This window comes from Macaca nemestrina, chromosome X, assembly GCF_043159975.1.
Source record: "Macaca nemestrina isolate mMacNem1 chromosome X, mMacNem.hap1, whole genome shotgun sequence".
Classification (NCBI taxonomy): domain Eukaryota; kingdom Metazoa; phylum Chordata; class Mammalia; order Primates; family Cercopithecidae; genus Macaca; species Macaca nemestrina.
The window spans coordinates 148,079,426-148,097,525 of NC_092145.1; the positions used below are offsets into that span (position 1 = coordinate 148,079,426).

Genomic DNA, 18,100 nt, shown 5'->3' on the forward strand with positions numbered 1-18,100 from the left:
CCGATAGTATAACTTTTTGAACTTTCTGGATCATTTATCATATATCTGTATTTAGTTCTATAAGATTAAAAAAAATTAAAAGATGTTTACTCCCTGAATCTCCTGTAGATTTATAAGATTTTAAATTAAGTAATTTTGACCCAGGGTAGTAGGGGAAATAGTTTTATTAACTGTACTGCTGATCTCTAATAGTTTTCATATTCAGTTGATCAGATTAATAAAATGACCCAAAGGATTGTGAAATCATCTGAAATGTACACCTACATCAAATTAAATCTGAAAAATTAAGTTTCGTGAGACTGAACTCTGATGTATTTTGAGGGAAATGTGTGCTACACACAATGAGTGATGTAAAAATCTTTCTAAGGAATTTAGCAGTCTTACTAGAAAATGGTCACTTAAAACTGTAATTAGATTTTCCAGAAGTATTAAACATGAATTATTATGATACCTTTCATCCTTACTGATTCCTATGTTGCCTCAGGCACTTGTGAACTCCACTGTACCTTCTGCTCTGTACTCTCAAAGACAGACTAAAAATATCCTCTGGGATTTAGTTATTTTTTCCACCATGGTATTTTATTTAAGATACTTTCAAGTGTGGTTTAGTCATATTTTTACATGATTAAATGTTATAATTATAATGTCTTATTTCATATCCATTTGCCTTTAGCAATATAAATACTATATAATAGAAAAATAATTCTAAAATATAGAGCAATCCTTTATAACAACATGAATGGGTGACATATTCCAAAAATAAAATTTTTTTGTTTTCAAACTGCGATTTAGTCACAGAAATGTAATTCTTATTTAATGAATCTGAAAATAAAATGGTATTTTCACTCTGTCACACATTACAGAATGCAATTGACATATATTGTTCTATTTCCCTTGATCCTATCGGCTTTGTGGTTATCAAAGGAATCAACTTAATGGTAATTAACTATAGCTTAGCTGCCCTTGTGCCCAGCTAGTAATGTAGGAGTTTTTTTTTTTCTTTTCTCATTAATGTTTCCCTTAGTTTTCCCTGGGAGTTCCTTTTTTATTTTTATTTTTTAAATGTTTTTATCAGGGCCTTGCTCTGTTTCCCAGGCTGGTCTTGAACTCCTGGCTTCAAGCAATCCTCTCGGCTTGGCCTCCCAGAGTGCTGAGATTACAGGTGTCAACCACTGCACCCAGCCCTTCTCTGCGAGTTCTTGCTAGTGTCTCACATGAATTCGTCAACAGTTTTGTGCAGAACATGTGACATCCTCCATGTTCTGCCTCAGTTCATCCTTGTGACCTGCTCCCTATAATAAGTTGGTGGAGAGCACCTCAGCCTTTCCCCAATAGCATCTGTGTCATGACCAAGAGCACTCGTTCCAGAGAGTTCTGAGTGGACCAGAGACAAAATGTGTAGAACTTAGAAATCACCATCTCCAGTATGTGCCACCATTTGTCATTGAAACCTCAATGTGTACTGCTTGTCCTGCAGGATCTGACCAGAGTTGTGATGTGAAGAATTGTCTACAACTATGAAGAAAAATAAAAGTGAATTCTTAACTAACTTCATATAAAAAAGTATATTTCAGATAGATTAAAGACCTAAATATGAATGGTCAAACTATAAAGTAAATAGAAAAAAATATGAGGGAATCCATTTGTCATAAAGAACTGAGGAAGGATTTTTTTTTTTTTTTTTTTTTTTTTGCGACAGAGTCTTGCTCCGTCGCCAGGCTGGAGTGCAGTGGCACAATCTCGGCTCACTGCAACCTCTAACTCCCTGGTTCAAGTGATTCTCCTGCCTCCTGAATAGCTGGGATTACAGGCACGTGCCACTGCGCCCAGCTAATTTTTGTATTTTTAGTAGAGACAGGGTTTCACCGTGTTGTCCAGGATGGTCTCCATCTCTTGACCTGGTGATCCGCCCACTTCGGCCTCCCAAAAGGTTGGGGTTACAGGCGTGAGCCACTGTGCCCGGCCTGAGGAAGGACTTTTAAATAAAACCTTAGTATGAAAATAATCAGGCCAGGCATGGTGGCACATGCCTGTAATCCCAGCACTTTGGGAGGCTGAGGTAGGTGGATCACTTAAGGTCAGGAGTTCAAGACCAGCCTGACCAATATGGTGAAACCCCATCTGTACTAAAAATACAAAAATTAGCCGGGTGTGGTGGTAAATGCCTGTAATCCCAGCTACTTGGGAGGCTGAGGCATGAGAATCACTTGAACCCAGGAGGTGGAGGTTGCAGTGAATCAAGATCCTGCCACTGCACTCCAGCCTGGGAGACAGTAAGACTGTCTCAAAAAAAAAAAAAAAAAAAAAAACCTACCAATCATTAACCTCATGGTTTATTATTGCTATTGTTTCCATACTACGGCTTTGTGTTTTACAAGGGAAACGGTGGACAAAGTTTACCGATGATGCACTGGGACACTTAGATCATGAGCAGAGCACTTGCACGTATTCCACCGGCCCCATAATAAATCATAAAAATGTCAAACCAGTGCTCCCTGTGCACTAAAGAGGATTTTATGAAAACAATGTAGCTAATATCTCTGAACAAATACCTGTGAATACCTGTGAAAATGTGACTAGTGGTTTGCTCCATTCAGTGCACACTAGATAATGGGTATAGAGAAAACGGAGAGGAAAAAAACAATAGAAGGAAAACATTCTAGATTGAAGAAAGACATAAGCTCTCAGAAGAAAAAGATCCACTAAATTCCAAGCAGAATGAATGAAAGAAAATTCCAGACTTAGATACAACCTTGTGAAATTGAGACTGCAAGTAAGTGAAAGAAATATGTCTCCTAGGTAAAAAGAAATAGCCCTTTAAAGGAACAAGAAAAACAGCAAATCAGCCGGGCGAGGTTGCTCATGCCTGTAATCCCAGCACTTTGGGAGGCCAAGGCAGGTGGATCATTTGAGGTCAGGAGTTCGAGACCAGCCAAGCCAACATGGTGAAACCCCCTCTCTACTAAAAAATAAAAAAAATTAGCCAGGTGTGGTGGCAGGCGCCTGTAATCCCAGCTACTCAGGAGGCTGAGGCAGGAGAATTGCTTGAATCCAGAAGGCAGGGGTTGCAGTGAGCCAAGAACACGCCATTGCACTCCAGCCTGGGTGACAGAGAGAGATTCTGTCTCAAACAAACAAACAAACAAACTTAGCAAATTAATGCAAAAAGGTAAGGGAGCAATGACATCTTGGTTTTCAAGGCATACAGTTTTGAACCTGGAATCCCATATGCAGCCAAATTATCAATTAAGCATATGAGCAAAGTAAAGGTATTTTCAGACATGCAAGAGTTTAACAAAGTTACATTCTACATAATCTTTTTGAGAAAATTTCCCTAGGCGATATTGGATACAGGAAACTATGGAGTCTGTCCTAAGAAAGCTGGAGAGGGAAGTCCTAGGATGGACTTCTCATGCAGATAGAAACAGGTTCATGATGAAAAAGGAAGTCAAAAGGCTCTGGCAGGGAGGGACTCCTCTAAGAAGAGCTGATTTCGTGAAATAGATAATACAATTGAGATGCTGGATCAAGTTGAGGCTTTCGTGGAAGCACCTGTGACCAGTTAAAGATGGTTGCAGCTTTTTTAAATCAGTCTTCCAATCGGGAGGTGGAATCAAGTTCTCCTGTTCTTGAGTCTGGTCTGGTGACTCAGCTGACTAATAGAAAGTCACTGGGTGACTTTCTAGTCTACGTCATGAGAAGCCTTGCAGCTTCTGCCTGGTTTTCTTTCTGTCTTAGAAGCCGGTCACCATATAAGAAGTGCTGCTTTTTTGAGAACACGGTGCAATGGAGAAGCCCAGGCCTCATCTTTAGGGTAAGAGCATCCATTTTTTTTTTCTTTTCTTTTTCTTCTTCTTCTTTTTTTTTTTTTTTTTTTTTTGAGATGGAGTTTTGCTCTTGTTGCTTAGGCTGGAGTGCAGTGGAGCGATCTTGGCTCACTGCAACCTCTGCCTCCCGGGTTCAAGGAATTCTCCTGCCTCAGCCTCCCGAGTAGCTGAAACTACAAGCATAAGCCACCACGCCCGGCTAATTTTTTTGTATTTTTAGTAGAGACAGGGTTTCTCTGTGTTGGTCAGGCTGGTCTTGAACTTCTGACCTCAGGTGATCCACCCGCCTCGGCCTCCCAAAGTGCTGGGATTACAGGAGTGAGCCACTGTGCCCTGCCAGAGATCAATTTTATTTTGCTTTTGTGAACACTTTTAAGTGACATGGCGGCCATGACATAAGGTGTATAGAAAAGGAATAATCTTAGCACAATAATAATTATAATACAAACGATGATTATTGAATTGACAATTGTAGATCCAATTAGCCGGGCGCGGTGGCGGGCGCCTGTAGGCCCAGCTACTGGGGAGGCTGAGGCAGGAGAATGGCGTGAACCCGGGAGGCGGAGCTTGCAGTGAACCGAAATCGCGCCACTGCACTCCAGCCTGGGCGACAAAGCGAGACTCCGTCTCAAAAAAAAAAAAAAAAAAAAAAAAAATTGATTGTAGATCCAACCTAAATCAACGCCTAAAAGACTTTATTTTGGCTAGAGAAATGAAAATGTACCTAACTTGACAAGGAAGAAACAGTAAAACAAACCTGCCCTTTAAGGAGGAATCATCATTAAAGGGTCTCTGTGAGGCAATCACTTTGAACTTTTGTTAGGCAAATATGGGGTAGAAAATTGCCTTGCTCTGGCATATAAAGAACTTCTCCAGGTTAAATGCAATTCAAATTGCGCTCAGTCTACTTTCTTTTGTCTTATGAAACCTCTTTCCTTTATGTTTCATGATACCGAAAGTTCAGTCTGGTGAGATCTCTCTTAAAAATGAATGCAACCTATAGTCATCTCTTTTGGAAATATCAATCACCATCTCAGTGCAGATTTCAATTTTTACAAGGTTTTAAATGCATGTGCATGTTTTAAGTAGTTTCCTTTACAAGATAAGATTTAGTGCAGCAAAGAGTCATTGTTAAATTGTACCTTACATTTGTTAACAATAATTAACAAACAGTTGTTAATTATTTAACACATTGATGCTCAAACTTGAGCGTGCATTAGAATCACCTGGAAGACTTGTTAAATCACAGGTTGCTGTACTGTACCCCCAGAGTGTCTGATTCAGTAGGTCGGGTGGAGCCCAGGAATTTGCATTTCTAGTAAGTTTCTAGGTGATGCTGATGCGGTTGGTTCAGGAGCTACACTTTATGGACCACTGACTTAAGATAGAATGAATTCCCAGTAAACCTTATCTTTCTTCTTTCCTTCCATGCATAGGGTTTTTTGTTTCATGCTCTAGAAGAGCTCTGAATAACTTTATGGTTTTGAGAAACCAGTTCACCATGCTGTTTCTCCAGTCTGCAGTGCTTTACAAAGGTTTAATCTCTAAACACCATGGAGAACATTATTTTAAATAACAATGTAAATGATGTAAATGCAAAGGTACTGAAGGCCTAAGATTGAAGGTGGAAATGAAGAAGTTGGGGAGGTGTAGAGAGGAATCAAGACTGGGGGTGCAAAGAGCTTCATTTCACATAGTTGGGGAGTCAAGGAGACTGTCTAAGGATTATTGAACAAGAAGCAGAAATGTAATTATAACATTTAAAGCTAAATAAGTAACCATGAATAGAACTTAATAATACCCCTGTCAAACATAGGTTAGGGGAGGAGAAGGTAAGGTGAGGGTGACATAAGTAAGTAAATTCTTTATCTTTCAAGGGGATAGTCCATAATATCATCCAAATTTGGTAAGTCAAGAATTTAGATTATCTAGAACTAACGAGAAAACCAGTAGAAAATCTAAACCCAGAAACTGATGAAACAGGTTGTCCCTCGGAACTGGAACTGAGGGTGGAAGTTTGGAATAGAAGATGGTTACTTTTTGTTGTAAGTTCTTTGGTGGAAATTAATTAAAAAATATGCTAGCATTTCTCTGACTAGAAACAGTCATACTAGCTACGTGGCTAAGAACTATTGAATAAAATTGCAATTCATGTGTTTGAATCTTGATTCTGACTAGCATCCATGATTTTGGGCAAGTTCTTTGGAGTCTTTAACCTCGGTTTCCTTTCCTAAAAATTGGGAAGATAGTAGTAATTTCGCATCAGTTGTTCTAAGAAATAGATGCAATAATTGTGCATGAAGATGATTTAGCACAATACCTGGCACATTGTGCCTAAATAAACATTAGCTATTATTATTATTAATGTCATTATAATCATACTGACAACAAACTGGAGACTGGATTCGTAGGAGTTGTAGGCAAAGGTAGCCTGGAGGCAGGAAAGCCACATCTGGTCCCTGTATGTATTTCCGGGTGATGTGATATGCTACATTTATTTACGTTATATGCACCTGTATGTGTGTGTTTGCCTTGTTGCACCTTTCTCAGAAATCCAGGGAGTACTAAAGAAGGAGTATTTCAGTAAGTCTGATTCAACAATATAGCTTTTAAAAATGTTTTTATTTTTTAATTTCTATGGGTACATAGTAGGTGTATATATTCATGGGGTACATGAGATGTTATGATACAGGCATGCAATGCAGAATAATCACATCATGGAGAATGGGGTGTCCAGCCCCTCAAGCATTTATCCTTTGAGTTACAAACAATCCAATTATCTCTTTTAGTTATTTTTAAAAGTACAATAAAATTGTTATTGACTATAGTCGTCCTGTTGTGCTATTAAATAGTAGGTCTTGTTCATTCTTTCTATTCTTTTGTACCCATTTACCACTCCCACATCCCTCTCAGGCCCCCCCACTACCCTTCCCAGCCTCTGGTAATCATCCTTCTACTCTCTATCTCCATGAGTTAAATCGTTTTGATTTTTAGATTCCACAAAAAAGTGAGAATATGTGATGTTTGTCTTTCTGTGCCTGACTTATTTCACTTAACATAACGATCTTCAGTTCTGTTCGTGTTGTTGCAAATGACAGGATCTCATTCTTTTTTATGGCTGAATAGTACACCATTGTGTATAAGCATCACATTTTTTTTTTATCCTTTCATCTGTTGATGAACACTTGCGTTACTTCCAAATCTTGGCTAATGTGAACAGAGCTGCAACAAACATGAGAGTGCGGATCTCTTGGGTATATAACCAGCAATGGGATTGCTGGATTATATGGTAGCTCTATTTTTAGTTTTTTGGAGAACCTCCAAACTGTTCTCCATAGTGATTGTACTGATTTACATTCCCACCAACAATGTACAAGGGTTTGCTTTTCTCCACATCTTTGCCAGCACTTGTTCAACAGTATAACTTTATACAGCTTTGGAAAATAAAGAGAATAAAGGGTCATGGAATCTAGAAAGAAATGAGTCCTGTTCCATACTTATCTTTGCTGGAGCCCACATGGAGGGAATAGCATCCTTTCAGGGTACTCTGGCGAGGAGTTCCAAATGGGGCATGCTGGGGAGTTGAACTTGAATGCATGGGCTCTGCTTCCAGATGAATAACTTAGGAGCAAGTGACTTGAGCCGACCTCATTTTCCTGCCCCATAAATACTTGAGAAAGGTGTGGTTATGCTGGTTAAAGTTCAGCATATTTAATAATTCATCTGCTAGTTGAATTATTCTATATAACCTGATCCTGAAGTCATAACTTGACTAAAATGAGTGCAATGAAAAAAAGTCCCATTGTCACAAGAAGCTCACCTATGGACTTAGCACTAATAAAATCCTGACCTGCACAGGTCAGTACATCATAATTATTGGAGTTTCCATCCCCGGAGCAACTTGGCATGTTAATACAGAAATATATCTAGAGAAGGGACCTGGGCCAGGGCAGAGAAGGCTGAAGATTTCCCATATGGCCTTTAATGACTCACATTAGGGCTGTGGGTCCTGAAAACCTTTCAAGTCGGTATTTCAAATTATACTGTTTCATCTATCCAGAGGAATATGTGATATGTGATCTGTTGGGTCTGTAGCTCAGGGAAGAGCCTTGGTGGGCATGGGGACAGACCCTAAGGTGGCTCCCATGATTCCTGCCCCTTGGTGTTCATGCCCTGTACAATCCTCTCCCCTGGTGTGTGGGCAGGAAGCTATTGCTTCTAGCCAATAGCATATGGCAAAGGTGAAGCAATTTTGGAAATGGCACTTAAGGTCCCAATAGGTTAATTTTTAGGTAATCAAGAGGGAGATTATTCTAAGCACACCTGACTTGATCAGGTGACAATCCTTAAAGGAGGGATTGAGCCCTCCCTGAGGTCATGGATTTTCCTCATAGGCTTGATAAAATAAGCAGCCATGTTAAAGGTGCCCCTGTGGCAAGGAATTGTCAGCATCTTCCATGACCTGAGGGTAGCCTCTAGTCTCCAGCTGGTAAAACACTAGGACTTCAGTCATACACCCTTAAGAAAATGGGTTACTCCAACAATCTGAATGAGCTTGGAAGCAGACTTGCACCCAGTGAAGCCTTCAGATGAGAATGCAGGCCAGCTGAAACCTTGACTGCACCCTTTCTAAGCCAGTTAGGCTGTGCCCAGACTTCTGACCCACGGAAACTATGAGATAATAAATGCTTGTTGTTGTAAGTCACTACATTTGTGTTAATTTGTCATGAAGCAATAGGAAACTAATACAGAGAGGTGGCGTCAGGGGAGTGTCAGGGAAGACAAAGAGGGGAAAGAAGACAGAGGGAAGAAATAATGAATAGTGCGTACTAAATTTAAATTGGCTTTCCTAAAACTGTGAGCCTCACCTCTTCTTTTATTCCTTTCTACCCTATACAGTATTTATATTTTAGGCTGCAGAACATGTTGGGCCACATCTGAAAGGACTTGGGAATAGCCTTGAAACCCAACCAAGAAGGAAATTGGGACCAAGAATAGGTAGAAAGATGGGAGAAAAAGCAGAGGAAAGCTTAGGCTCTGAGCTGAGGGCTGATGTGAGCTCAGACTGTTGGAAAGGACATGTTTTAGGGAACAACCACTATGTTGGCTGTTAGGTCAGTATTTGCCACCACACTTCACACTCTCCAATGTCTTTGTCAACTATTCACAAACTAATGTGTAGCCAACATTTTACAGCAGATTTTCAAATCGTAGGGAAGAAATAATTATCCATGCAAATCACATATCATCATGTAAGACATCCAAAGGCTAAGAACAAGTGAGTGTATTTGAGTCTATATATGTGTGTGTATGTTTTAATTTTTAAAGAGGTGCTCAGTTGCCTTTCCACCTAGGACTTGGGGCCAAAAAAATGGATTTGGCTAAGTCAAGCTTACGGTCTAATGAAGGAAGGTCTTTATCTGCAACTGTCTCTATTGCACATATCATTTAAATTTCTTCAGCAGCGTCTATATGAAATGAGTGTCATGTGTACTAACTGATCAGAGTTGGTTCCTTTCTCCAAATTCTAGGCAAATGCCTGACTTATATGTGATTTCTTCCTCAGAAGCCTATAATGTTCCCTCCCAGAACTTACTGCAATCTGTCATTATTCTGTTTATTTTTCACTCTTTTTTGTCTGCTTGCCCACTAGAACTGCACTGTACAATGTAGTAGGCAATAGCCACATGTGAATGTTTAAATTCAATTAATTAAATTACATAAAGTTTAAAATTTGATTCCTTAGTCATACTGGCCACATTGGGAATACTCAGCAGCCACATATGACTATTTGCTATCATACTGAGTATCACAGATTTAGACACTTTCCGTTATTGCAGAGAGTTCTATTGAACAGTGCTGAATGCTATACATTTAGTCCTCATTATTCATGGTCCTGATATGGATACATTTCAGTTACCATGATTTTGCTAATCTACCAGGCCCCAACAACATTGTTTAAATTTCAGTTACCATGATATGTTAACTGAATTGTATAAAGCACAAATTTTGCCATTAACTGTTCAATCCAAAAATCACTACACAAATAAAAGGTGTGCATGATGATCAGCAATCAATTGCATTAGTTCTTTCCAAGTCTGCCACTGATTGGTCTGTTATTCAGCTCATGCACACACAGCAAAGCACGTAGCTGTGCTGCCTCCTTTTGCTTTCCCTCATGTGATAAGGCCATGTAACGTTTAATAAAATTGGAGCATTGATAGAGAGAACTGGTCAACAAGGATGAAAGTGCAGCAAAGAAACAAAAGTGATAACACTGGAAGTGAAATTAAAATAAGACATCAATGGAGTCATCAAAGAAGTAGCTGACAGCGGGAATGACGTTGCCCTCATTTGAGACTGTAGATGTGCCACCAGAGAGATGCAGTGAAGGTACATGTATCAACATAAATAAGGGGAGAAGTTTTGAGGAAAAGGATGAAGGTGTCTCAGGGAAAGTGACACTGGAAAAAAAAGCACTTTGCATGAAAAGAACTCTTGGAGATATTTCACAATAATAAAAACACAAATGATAAAATATTGGAAGCTTTGACAATTTGCCAAAGGCATAGAAGAAGATGCTTACCTATATCATTAAGCTATACGATGAATAAAAGAAGGCAAGCACTGTTCAAACTCCTCTTGATGCATTTTTACAAAAAAGATCCAGTTTAATTCTCAAGGTTTCTAATAAATTACTGTATACTAAATAAATATCAATTGTACTGCACTTTTTCATGTCCCTATACATTAATAACTGACAATAAGAGAGTATTTAAGTTTTGACAAAAATAGTTGTAGGTCAAGGAGCAGGTATAATTTTTCTCATTGATTATTGATTGCTTTGCAGAGTTTCAGCTTGCATGGTCACTTTCCCAGTCCTGTACTACCATGCAAAGGAAGGCTGCTTGTAATGCTAACTCACTCTGAATCTCTACTTTCTTGAGGAATGAAAAAGGTTTGCCAATTCTAAACGGGCGCTCCATCTTTGGCAGGGACAATGTCAGTCATATTCACCATCGTACCTACCTGTAGCACTTAGGACGATGTCTGCCTAGATTAGGAAGTTAATAATAGCTGGTGAATGATGAGTGAAAAAATGGATCCATCTTCCTTTAAGTGGCAGGCGGGAAGAAATTATGAATCATTAATGAAAAAGCAAGATAGGAAATGGGAATTAATCAAAATGAAAACAGCAGAAATATTACATGGCTGGAGGTTACCAAGAAAGCTAAATTCCACCAATCCCACATATATCCACTACCAAAGTGAATTCTGCCTATAGTGATGAATGATGATGCCACAAATGGCACAGAATTTTGGTCCAGACTTTAGAGTAGAAAATGTGAATTAACGCGAAGAATGAAAAAATTAAAAACCCCAAACAAACAACCCCAAAACCCAGTGCTCTGAAATTAATGTGTAACAGAAAATTAAGATGCAATGATAAATATAGACAGTTTCAGGGAAGGTAGCTGGTTAATTTGAGGTTGAATGGTGCGGTAAGTTACTTTGGATATTTGATTATCTAACTCTTTCAGTGATGCAGGATTTAAGCCATTCCATTATTTTGTGTAGCAACAAACATTTGATAGAGATACAGATTGTTCTTCTGTGGATTTTCTGTATATAGGCTTTGGAATTAAAAAGTGAGATGGGTAGGCCAAGGTATAGGTGGAATAAATAAAAAATATCTAATTTAATGATATTCAAATTGTTATGAATAAAAATTCAGTTCAAAAGGCAAGATTCTTAATCTTTGATCTGTCAAAGCTGAAAAGCTATTGCTGCAACCTGACTTTAAAAGAAGATTTGGGATGTTAAAATAAATTTATTTTTCATAGTTTTTGCATTGGTAGAGGGGGAGCTAATATGAAAATCTATAAAACCAAACTGATAGCTAGTTTTACAGACCCATAGTCGCGCGCGCGCGTACACACACACACACACACACACACACACACCCCACTATCTACACAAATCAAAATTGACCACTTTCAAAGCAAAGACAAAATTAGGTTAGAGACAATGTAATATTGATGCAACTTTTTCCTTCCTTTTTTAGTCTTTTTTTTTTTGAAACGAGGTCTCTCTATGTTGCCTCACAAGTAGCTGGGATTACAGGCAAACACTACTGTTCCTGGCAATATTAATGTATTTTGATCCCCATGAAGGTTTCTAAATGTTTGGAAGAGATAAGGAATTACCTGAACATAGGTGATTTGTTTTCCATTTCAAAAATCGCACAATTTTGCAGGGTGATAACCAGTCAAAAGGAAAAAACAGCCCGGCCCCCACTGCCAAATCAAGGCTAATCCAGGCAGGATAAATTAGAGTACTGTCCTGGGTCACTCAGAAGTAACATTCAGAGAATTAATAACTGGCATTTAGAACTATACGAAAGCAGAACATAAACAAATGAGGATTGTCTTTCCTAAGAGAAATCATAATGAAAGATAAAATTTATAGCAAAAGGAATTGAGCCATTGTGGTATTGCTATAGCTAGTGATTTCAGGCTTTCTTTTCTGGAAAATAATTTTGTTTGTGATTAGACTAATTTCTGCTGAGTTTAAGGTTAGTGAGATCTGTGTTAATTTTAATGTCTGAGCAATTGCATTCATTTTTTGATTTTTTTTTTCTTGAAGCTAATGCTGTGTGGTTGTTGATCTGAGCACTCTGTCTTTCCACATCAATCACATCCCTTCTGATGAACCCACTTATGTGAAATATGCTGGGACGGACACTCAGGTACAAGGGCAACTCTGGTCAGAACAACTCTCTGAGCCAAAAGCAAAGCTCATAAACAAATAAAATACAAATAACTTTACTATGTAATACAGTAAAAGATGGAATGAAGAGGCCCTAAATTGTGGGCAATGGTTATCTTTGGAGGTTGGGTTTATAGGGGACTTTTACTTTCTCCATCATTTATTTCTGTAATGTTTGTTTGATACTATTAAGGAATTTCCAATTTTTAAAATGCAAAAATGTCATTGTGGTTATGTTTAAAAGTTCTCACAGGATATTCTTACTGAAATATTCATGGGCTAAGCACTATGATGTCTGGGACTTGCTTCTAAATCATACAGTGGGAGAGGAGGTGGGTAAAAATACGGAAAATAAGATTAGACATGAATTGGTACGTAATGAGTCCACATGAATTCATATGATTGTGTCTACTTTTGTTTGAAAGATTTGTGATCAAAGATTAATAAAAATGGTAGGAGATAAACTTGGCAAAGTAGACTGGGGACTAAATGTAAAGAACCGTGAGTATAAGGAAGGTTTATTCTCTAGTTCAGTGCTCTCCAGATTTCAGTGAATGCAACCCTACCTGCGACAATATTGTTACATGCATGCACCAGTCATATGCTTATTTATTCATTCATTCATTTATTTATTTAAAATTATATACATGTACCATTGTACTATTATGCCATTATAAAACATACACAAACATAAAAAAGCTAGATAAAAATAAGCACAATTATTGTTCTAATATGTTCTTCCTACACTCTATGGACCTGGACCCCAGTTAGGAGCCCCATGCTTTGTGAATGTGGGGGCCCCTTGAAGTTTTCTGAATAGCAAAGAGTTTATTTATAAGAAACAGAAACTTACTGGCGCAGTAATGGGAGGTTGATTAGAAGGACCCAGAGCTACTTCCCTGAGGCTTCTCAAAGAACTCGAATGGACTGGGAAGTTGTTCTAACTAGATATGTGACTTGAACAAGGATGGTCACTTCCTTGTACCCTTCTTTTACATATATGCAATACACATAATGTGTTCTGCACACAGTCAGGATACAATATGCATATAAAACAAACAAACATTCCCCCACATATTATCTTGGGCAGTATATTTAACACAATGATTATGATGATAATAATAGCTAACATTAATTGAATACTTACTCTCTGCCAGGTATTGTGGTAAGAACTTTACATACACATTTTTACTCAAAAATCATGACAACCCTATGGAAATCAATCTTATAATTGACTTTATTTTATTATGAGGAAATTGAGACTAGAAAAAGTAGCTTTCCCAACACGAAAGGGCTAGAAAATGGCAGAGTCAAAATTTAAATAAGATGTTTCTGACCCCAAACCCCATATCCGTAACAACTCATCCATATTGCCTCCAGAGAGAATAGTGTCCAAACCAGCAGATTGTTGTGATGATTAAATGAGATAATATAGTTAATATGCTTAGCACACTGTCTGACATAGGGCACACATCCTATTAATAGGTTAGGATTTTAGTACACAGAATGATATTTACTAAGATTTTCCACAGTAAACACCACTAATATCTCTCAATATCAAAACACCAATATTTATAATTATAATTGTAATGAAATAATGTTTTATTATTTAGTTAAACATTATTTATAATAACACACGCCTAAACTCCTTTCCTTCGCTGCCATCCATAACCACGTGTGGCTTTTGTTGTTGAGTCCCTGTGGAATGGCTGACTAGAGAGAGATTGCAATTGTGGACTGTGTTATGCCTCCTTCTCAGTAGGCTACAAAAGTAGAAATATTTGCACCTGGTGTACTCCCGTCGTATTCTTAAGGAGCCACCTGTCTAAGTAGGAGTGCATGTAACTTGAGCACTGAATGACCCAGGAAATATATATATATAATATCGATTTTATTTTATGACTGCAGGGTACTTTTAGAGATGTGACAGTCCTGGAAAGTTCTTTGCATTCCATTGGTTTCACTTGAACTGGTCAAATATACCACTTCCATTTCTTTCTTTTTTTTTTTTTCAGATTTCATATTTTTATCAGCCAATCCAGATTAAGTATTTATTTAATAAATACTTAACTATTTACTCATGGTTCCCATGGTTACAGTAGCCATTTCTCCCTGATTTTCTGGAACACCCAAGATTTGAGATTTTGTCCCAGTACTACGCTGTAATTCCAAATTTGATTGGCAGCCTTAGCCTCTGTAGAGGCGGTGATGCATGAAGCCCTATGTTGAGAGCTGTGATCTGAGATGAGACTCACAGGTGCTGGTGTGTGGTCTGGTCTACATCACTGAATCAATACTTAATTTTGATGATCATTAAATGTTCCCTTTTGTAAGTTTGCAAATACTTTACTAAATGTCCCATCATTCTAAAGGGAATTTTAAGTTTCATAGTTGAGTTGCGGTGAGGGGAAGATAATGTCTTTGGTTTGTAGATTTTTGACATTTAGTCAAAGCAGATCTTTCCATCAAATAATTAATTTTGGCATTATTAATTCCATACATTTTATGTAATGAGATATTCTATAACTCTAGGTATTACCTAGGAAACTGCCCATCATCCCCTCTGTTCTCCCTGGGAAGTTTTTTAAATGCTAGAAACACTGTGAAGAGCATTTGTGCTGACACAGTAGAATCCACCCCCACCAATTTGTAGCCCAAATAGCAAAAACCCAAATTAAATATGTGGGATTCTTGGAAGAAAGCATCCAGTAACCAAATACTATGAGCAAAAAATTAATTTATTACAGATATAGTCTCTAGTAATTCATAATAGCTTCTTGAATTTTAAATGTCTTTTTGCTATTTCCAATGCTTAAAAATCATAATTTTAAAACATTAGTACTGTTTTATATACATTGTGATTTCTTTTCTTTTCTCTCTCTTTTTTTGTTTTTTTGTTTTACTTCTAAATATGAATGATGTGATCTCCAAGTATCTACTTGGAAAGAAAGGGGATAGGATTCATTGTTTTGCTCTAACATGGTAGAATTTAAAATTTCACATCATATACCTGGAGTTTTAACTATATGAAAAATAGCCAAATGTCATCACTTTCTTGGATATTTCTTTTACGTGTATATATATGTATAATATAAACAGAATACATCTGATTAGTACATTTCAACATTTCATCAATGTGACTTTTATCTCCTATTTTATATAAAATAACAAAATATACAGAGAGAAGAAAGGAGACATCTGTTCATCATACACACAAAGTAAATAAAAGTTCATGTATGGCTTCGTAAAGGTAGATTATGACGTGACTTCCATATTTATTTGTTTAAAAGCCTCTTGAGAGAACGTGTCAGTGTGCTTACGAGAGCGGCCATGGTGGTTGAGTGTCGCACCGAGAATCCAACATTAGGGTCCCCAGGGTTCTTTCCAGTGGCTGCTTCGGCAGCTTTCAGTAGACAAATGTAATTTATGACCACTTCATCGATCTTCCCTACAATTTCCTGCCGCTGTGTTTCTGAGTTCACGACTTTAACTAATCGCATGCAAGCTTCTGTTAGGCAACAGAGCACTTGAAAGCTGGAAGTCATAGCTAGGAGCATCTCCTCCGGGCTTTTCTCAGCCATCGCCATTTTCCTACAGGCACTTCCCAACTGTCTGGACTCAATGGACAACAGTTGCTTGTACTGAGAAAGTGTAAGGTCATATGCTTCAGGGCGTGACTCCTCTTTCTTCTCCTTTGTTGCCCTGACGAGACAGAGCAGCTCATTGGCATCATTTTGGGCTGCAAGGAACCCATCAGGCATTGCATATGTGCTCTCCTTTAGGGCATTTATTCTTGCAATCCGGGCATCAAAAGCCAGGTTGCTGAAGTCCAAGTCATCTGGGCCTCGCAGGTCTTCTGCCCAGACCTTCAGCACTGACCCTCTGGATAGCTCCCCTCCTTGCTTCTGAATTGCCACAGCCAGACATGGGCTGCTTGGTTCTGGCGTGGCTTGAGTCATCTGTGGTCTATAGAGGCAAGCGACCTGGACGGTGGCCTCTCCCCTCTCCTCCTCTTCCTCACCATCTTCATCCTGCCCTCGGTTCAGGAAGCAATAGCTGAAGGGTCCCCGGCATCTCCAATTGCTGCCCTCCAGCTTCCGCAAGGGTAATGTCCTATACAGCTTTGAGTCTTTATGAGCCACTGGGGACCTTTTGTGAAACCTCCCCTCGGAGCTCAAGTGCATCGAGCTTTGGGAAAAACTTTTGGTGAGCTTCCTCCCCAGGGGGAGTTCTGCTCGCCTTTCAGAACTGGCCTCCTGTGCTTCTGTGATGCCTGGACACTTTAAGCTGACTGCACCCTTGGTTCTCTCTCGGAAGGTCTCCAAATCGACAGATCCGGAGAGGACACTGCTGCTATGTCTCAGAGCCTTCTGGCTGGGGGGTGTCCTGAGGCTTCCCCCTCTCAGATCCGGTGGCCGCCAGCTCACAGCCTCTCCGTATGCCTGATTTGCTTGGGAGAAATCATTAGGGTCTTGATTTGGAATTGGCACCTTTGATTCCGAGTGAATGTTTGATGGTAGCAGGATGGGATCAGCTTCAGGATGTTGAGACCAAGCTGAAGGCATGCCTCCTCGTCTCTCCTTCCCAGGCTCTGTCAAAGCTACACTAGGGGTAGTAGAAAAACAGAGGGAATCATTAAGCATCTCCTGGGAGGCCATTTTTACTACATCTCTACATGATGTCTGTCATTTCTCAAGGATGTAGTCTGGAAGGGCTGCCGTATGCTAAGGTCACCCTGCTTTCCAAAGGCTGCATCTTGATATCTCATAACAAATTTCCATTTTAATGAATATCAAGAAAATACTGGAATCTGTTATTTCTGGAACTGCTGATTCATTTGAAATTGTCTAGAAATCCCAAACATTTTCAGGGATTTCATGAATTGCCTTGCTACCAATATCTATCTATCAAGCTTAGACACAGAAAATAACTATGTATAGATTATTCAAATATATTGAAGATACTAAGTTTCATTTCAAGGGAATTAAGTTAAACCTGGCATCAGTTTCTTTCTTTCTTTTCTTTTCCTTACTTTCTTTCTTTTTCTTTCTTTCCTTTCTTTCTTTTAAAGAAGTGGCCTAATTTAATTAATGCAAATTAAATAAGTGAATCTTTTTAAGAGGACAGCATGAGGTTTGCCTGGTACAAAGTCTGAAGTTGAGACCTTGGACCAGTTGCTCAACATTTTTTTTTTGTTTGTTTAAGAAAAGCTGTCATGTGAAGCAAATAATCCCCATCTCACAGAATATTTGTGAGAAGCAAGAGGTAACTCAGGTGAAAGTTCTTTATAAATCATGAAAGATTAAACAGTGTGACTTAGTTAGTTTAGAGGTAAATATGCAGTTGGGTGATGAGTTAGGTAATATTCACAGATAACTTTTCCAAGGCAGGTAAAGCCAGTGGTGGGTTTTGAGAAAGTAGAAAATCTTAAAAGAACAGGAATAGAAAATGACCAATATAAGATCTCACTAACTTCTATTGACCTGTATGAAAAAGACACTATT

The 18,100-nt window shown here is 38.6% G+C and overlaps 1 protein-coding gene across 14 annotated transcripts in view; it reads right to left on the minus strand.

The window, feature by feature from the left end:
• Window positions 1-13,815: 13,815 nt before the first annotated feature.
• The window catches only part of LOC105478121 (FERM and PDZ domain containing 4), a 924,449-nt gene continuing 920,164 nt past the window's right edge, over window positions 13,816-18,100 (minus strand). For 10 of the 14 annotated variants that reach the window (XM_011735128.3, XM_071089202.1, XM_071089203.1 and 7 more), the window contains one exon: window positions 13,816-17,196. In XM_011735128.3, coding sequence (XP_011733430.2) covers window positions 15,872-17,196 — 1,325 coding nt within the window. In that variant the 3' untranslated portion in view covers window positions 13,816-15,871. Of the gene's footprint in view, window positions 17,202-18,100 lie in introns of all 14 variants that reach the window. The other 4 variants (XM_011735133.3, XM_071089207.1, XM_011735135.3 and 1 more) reach the window with 1 other exon arrangement.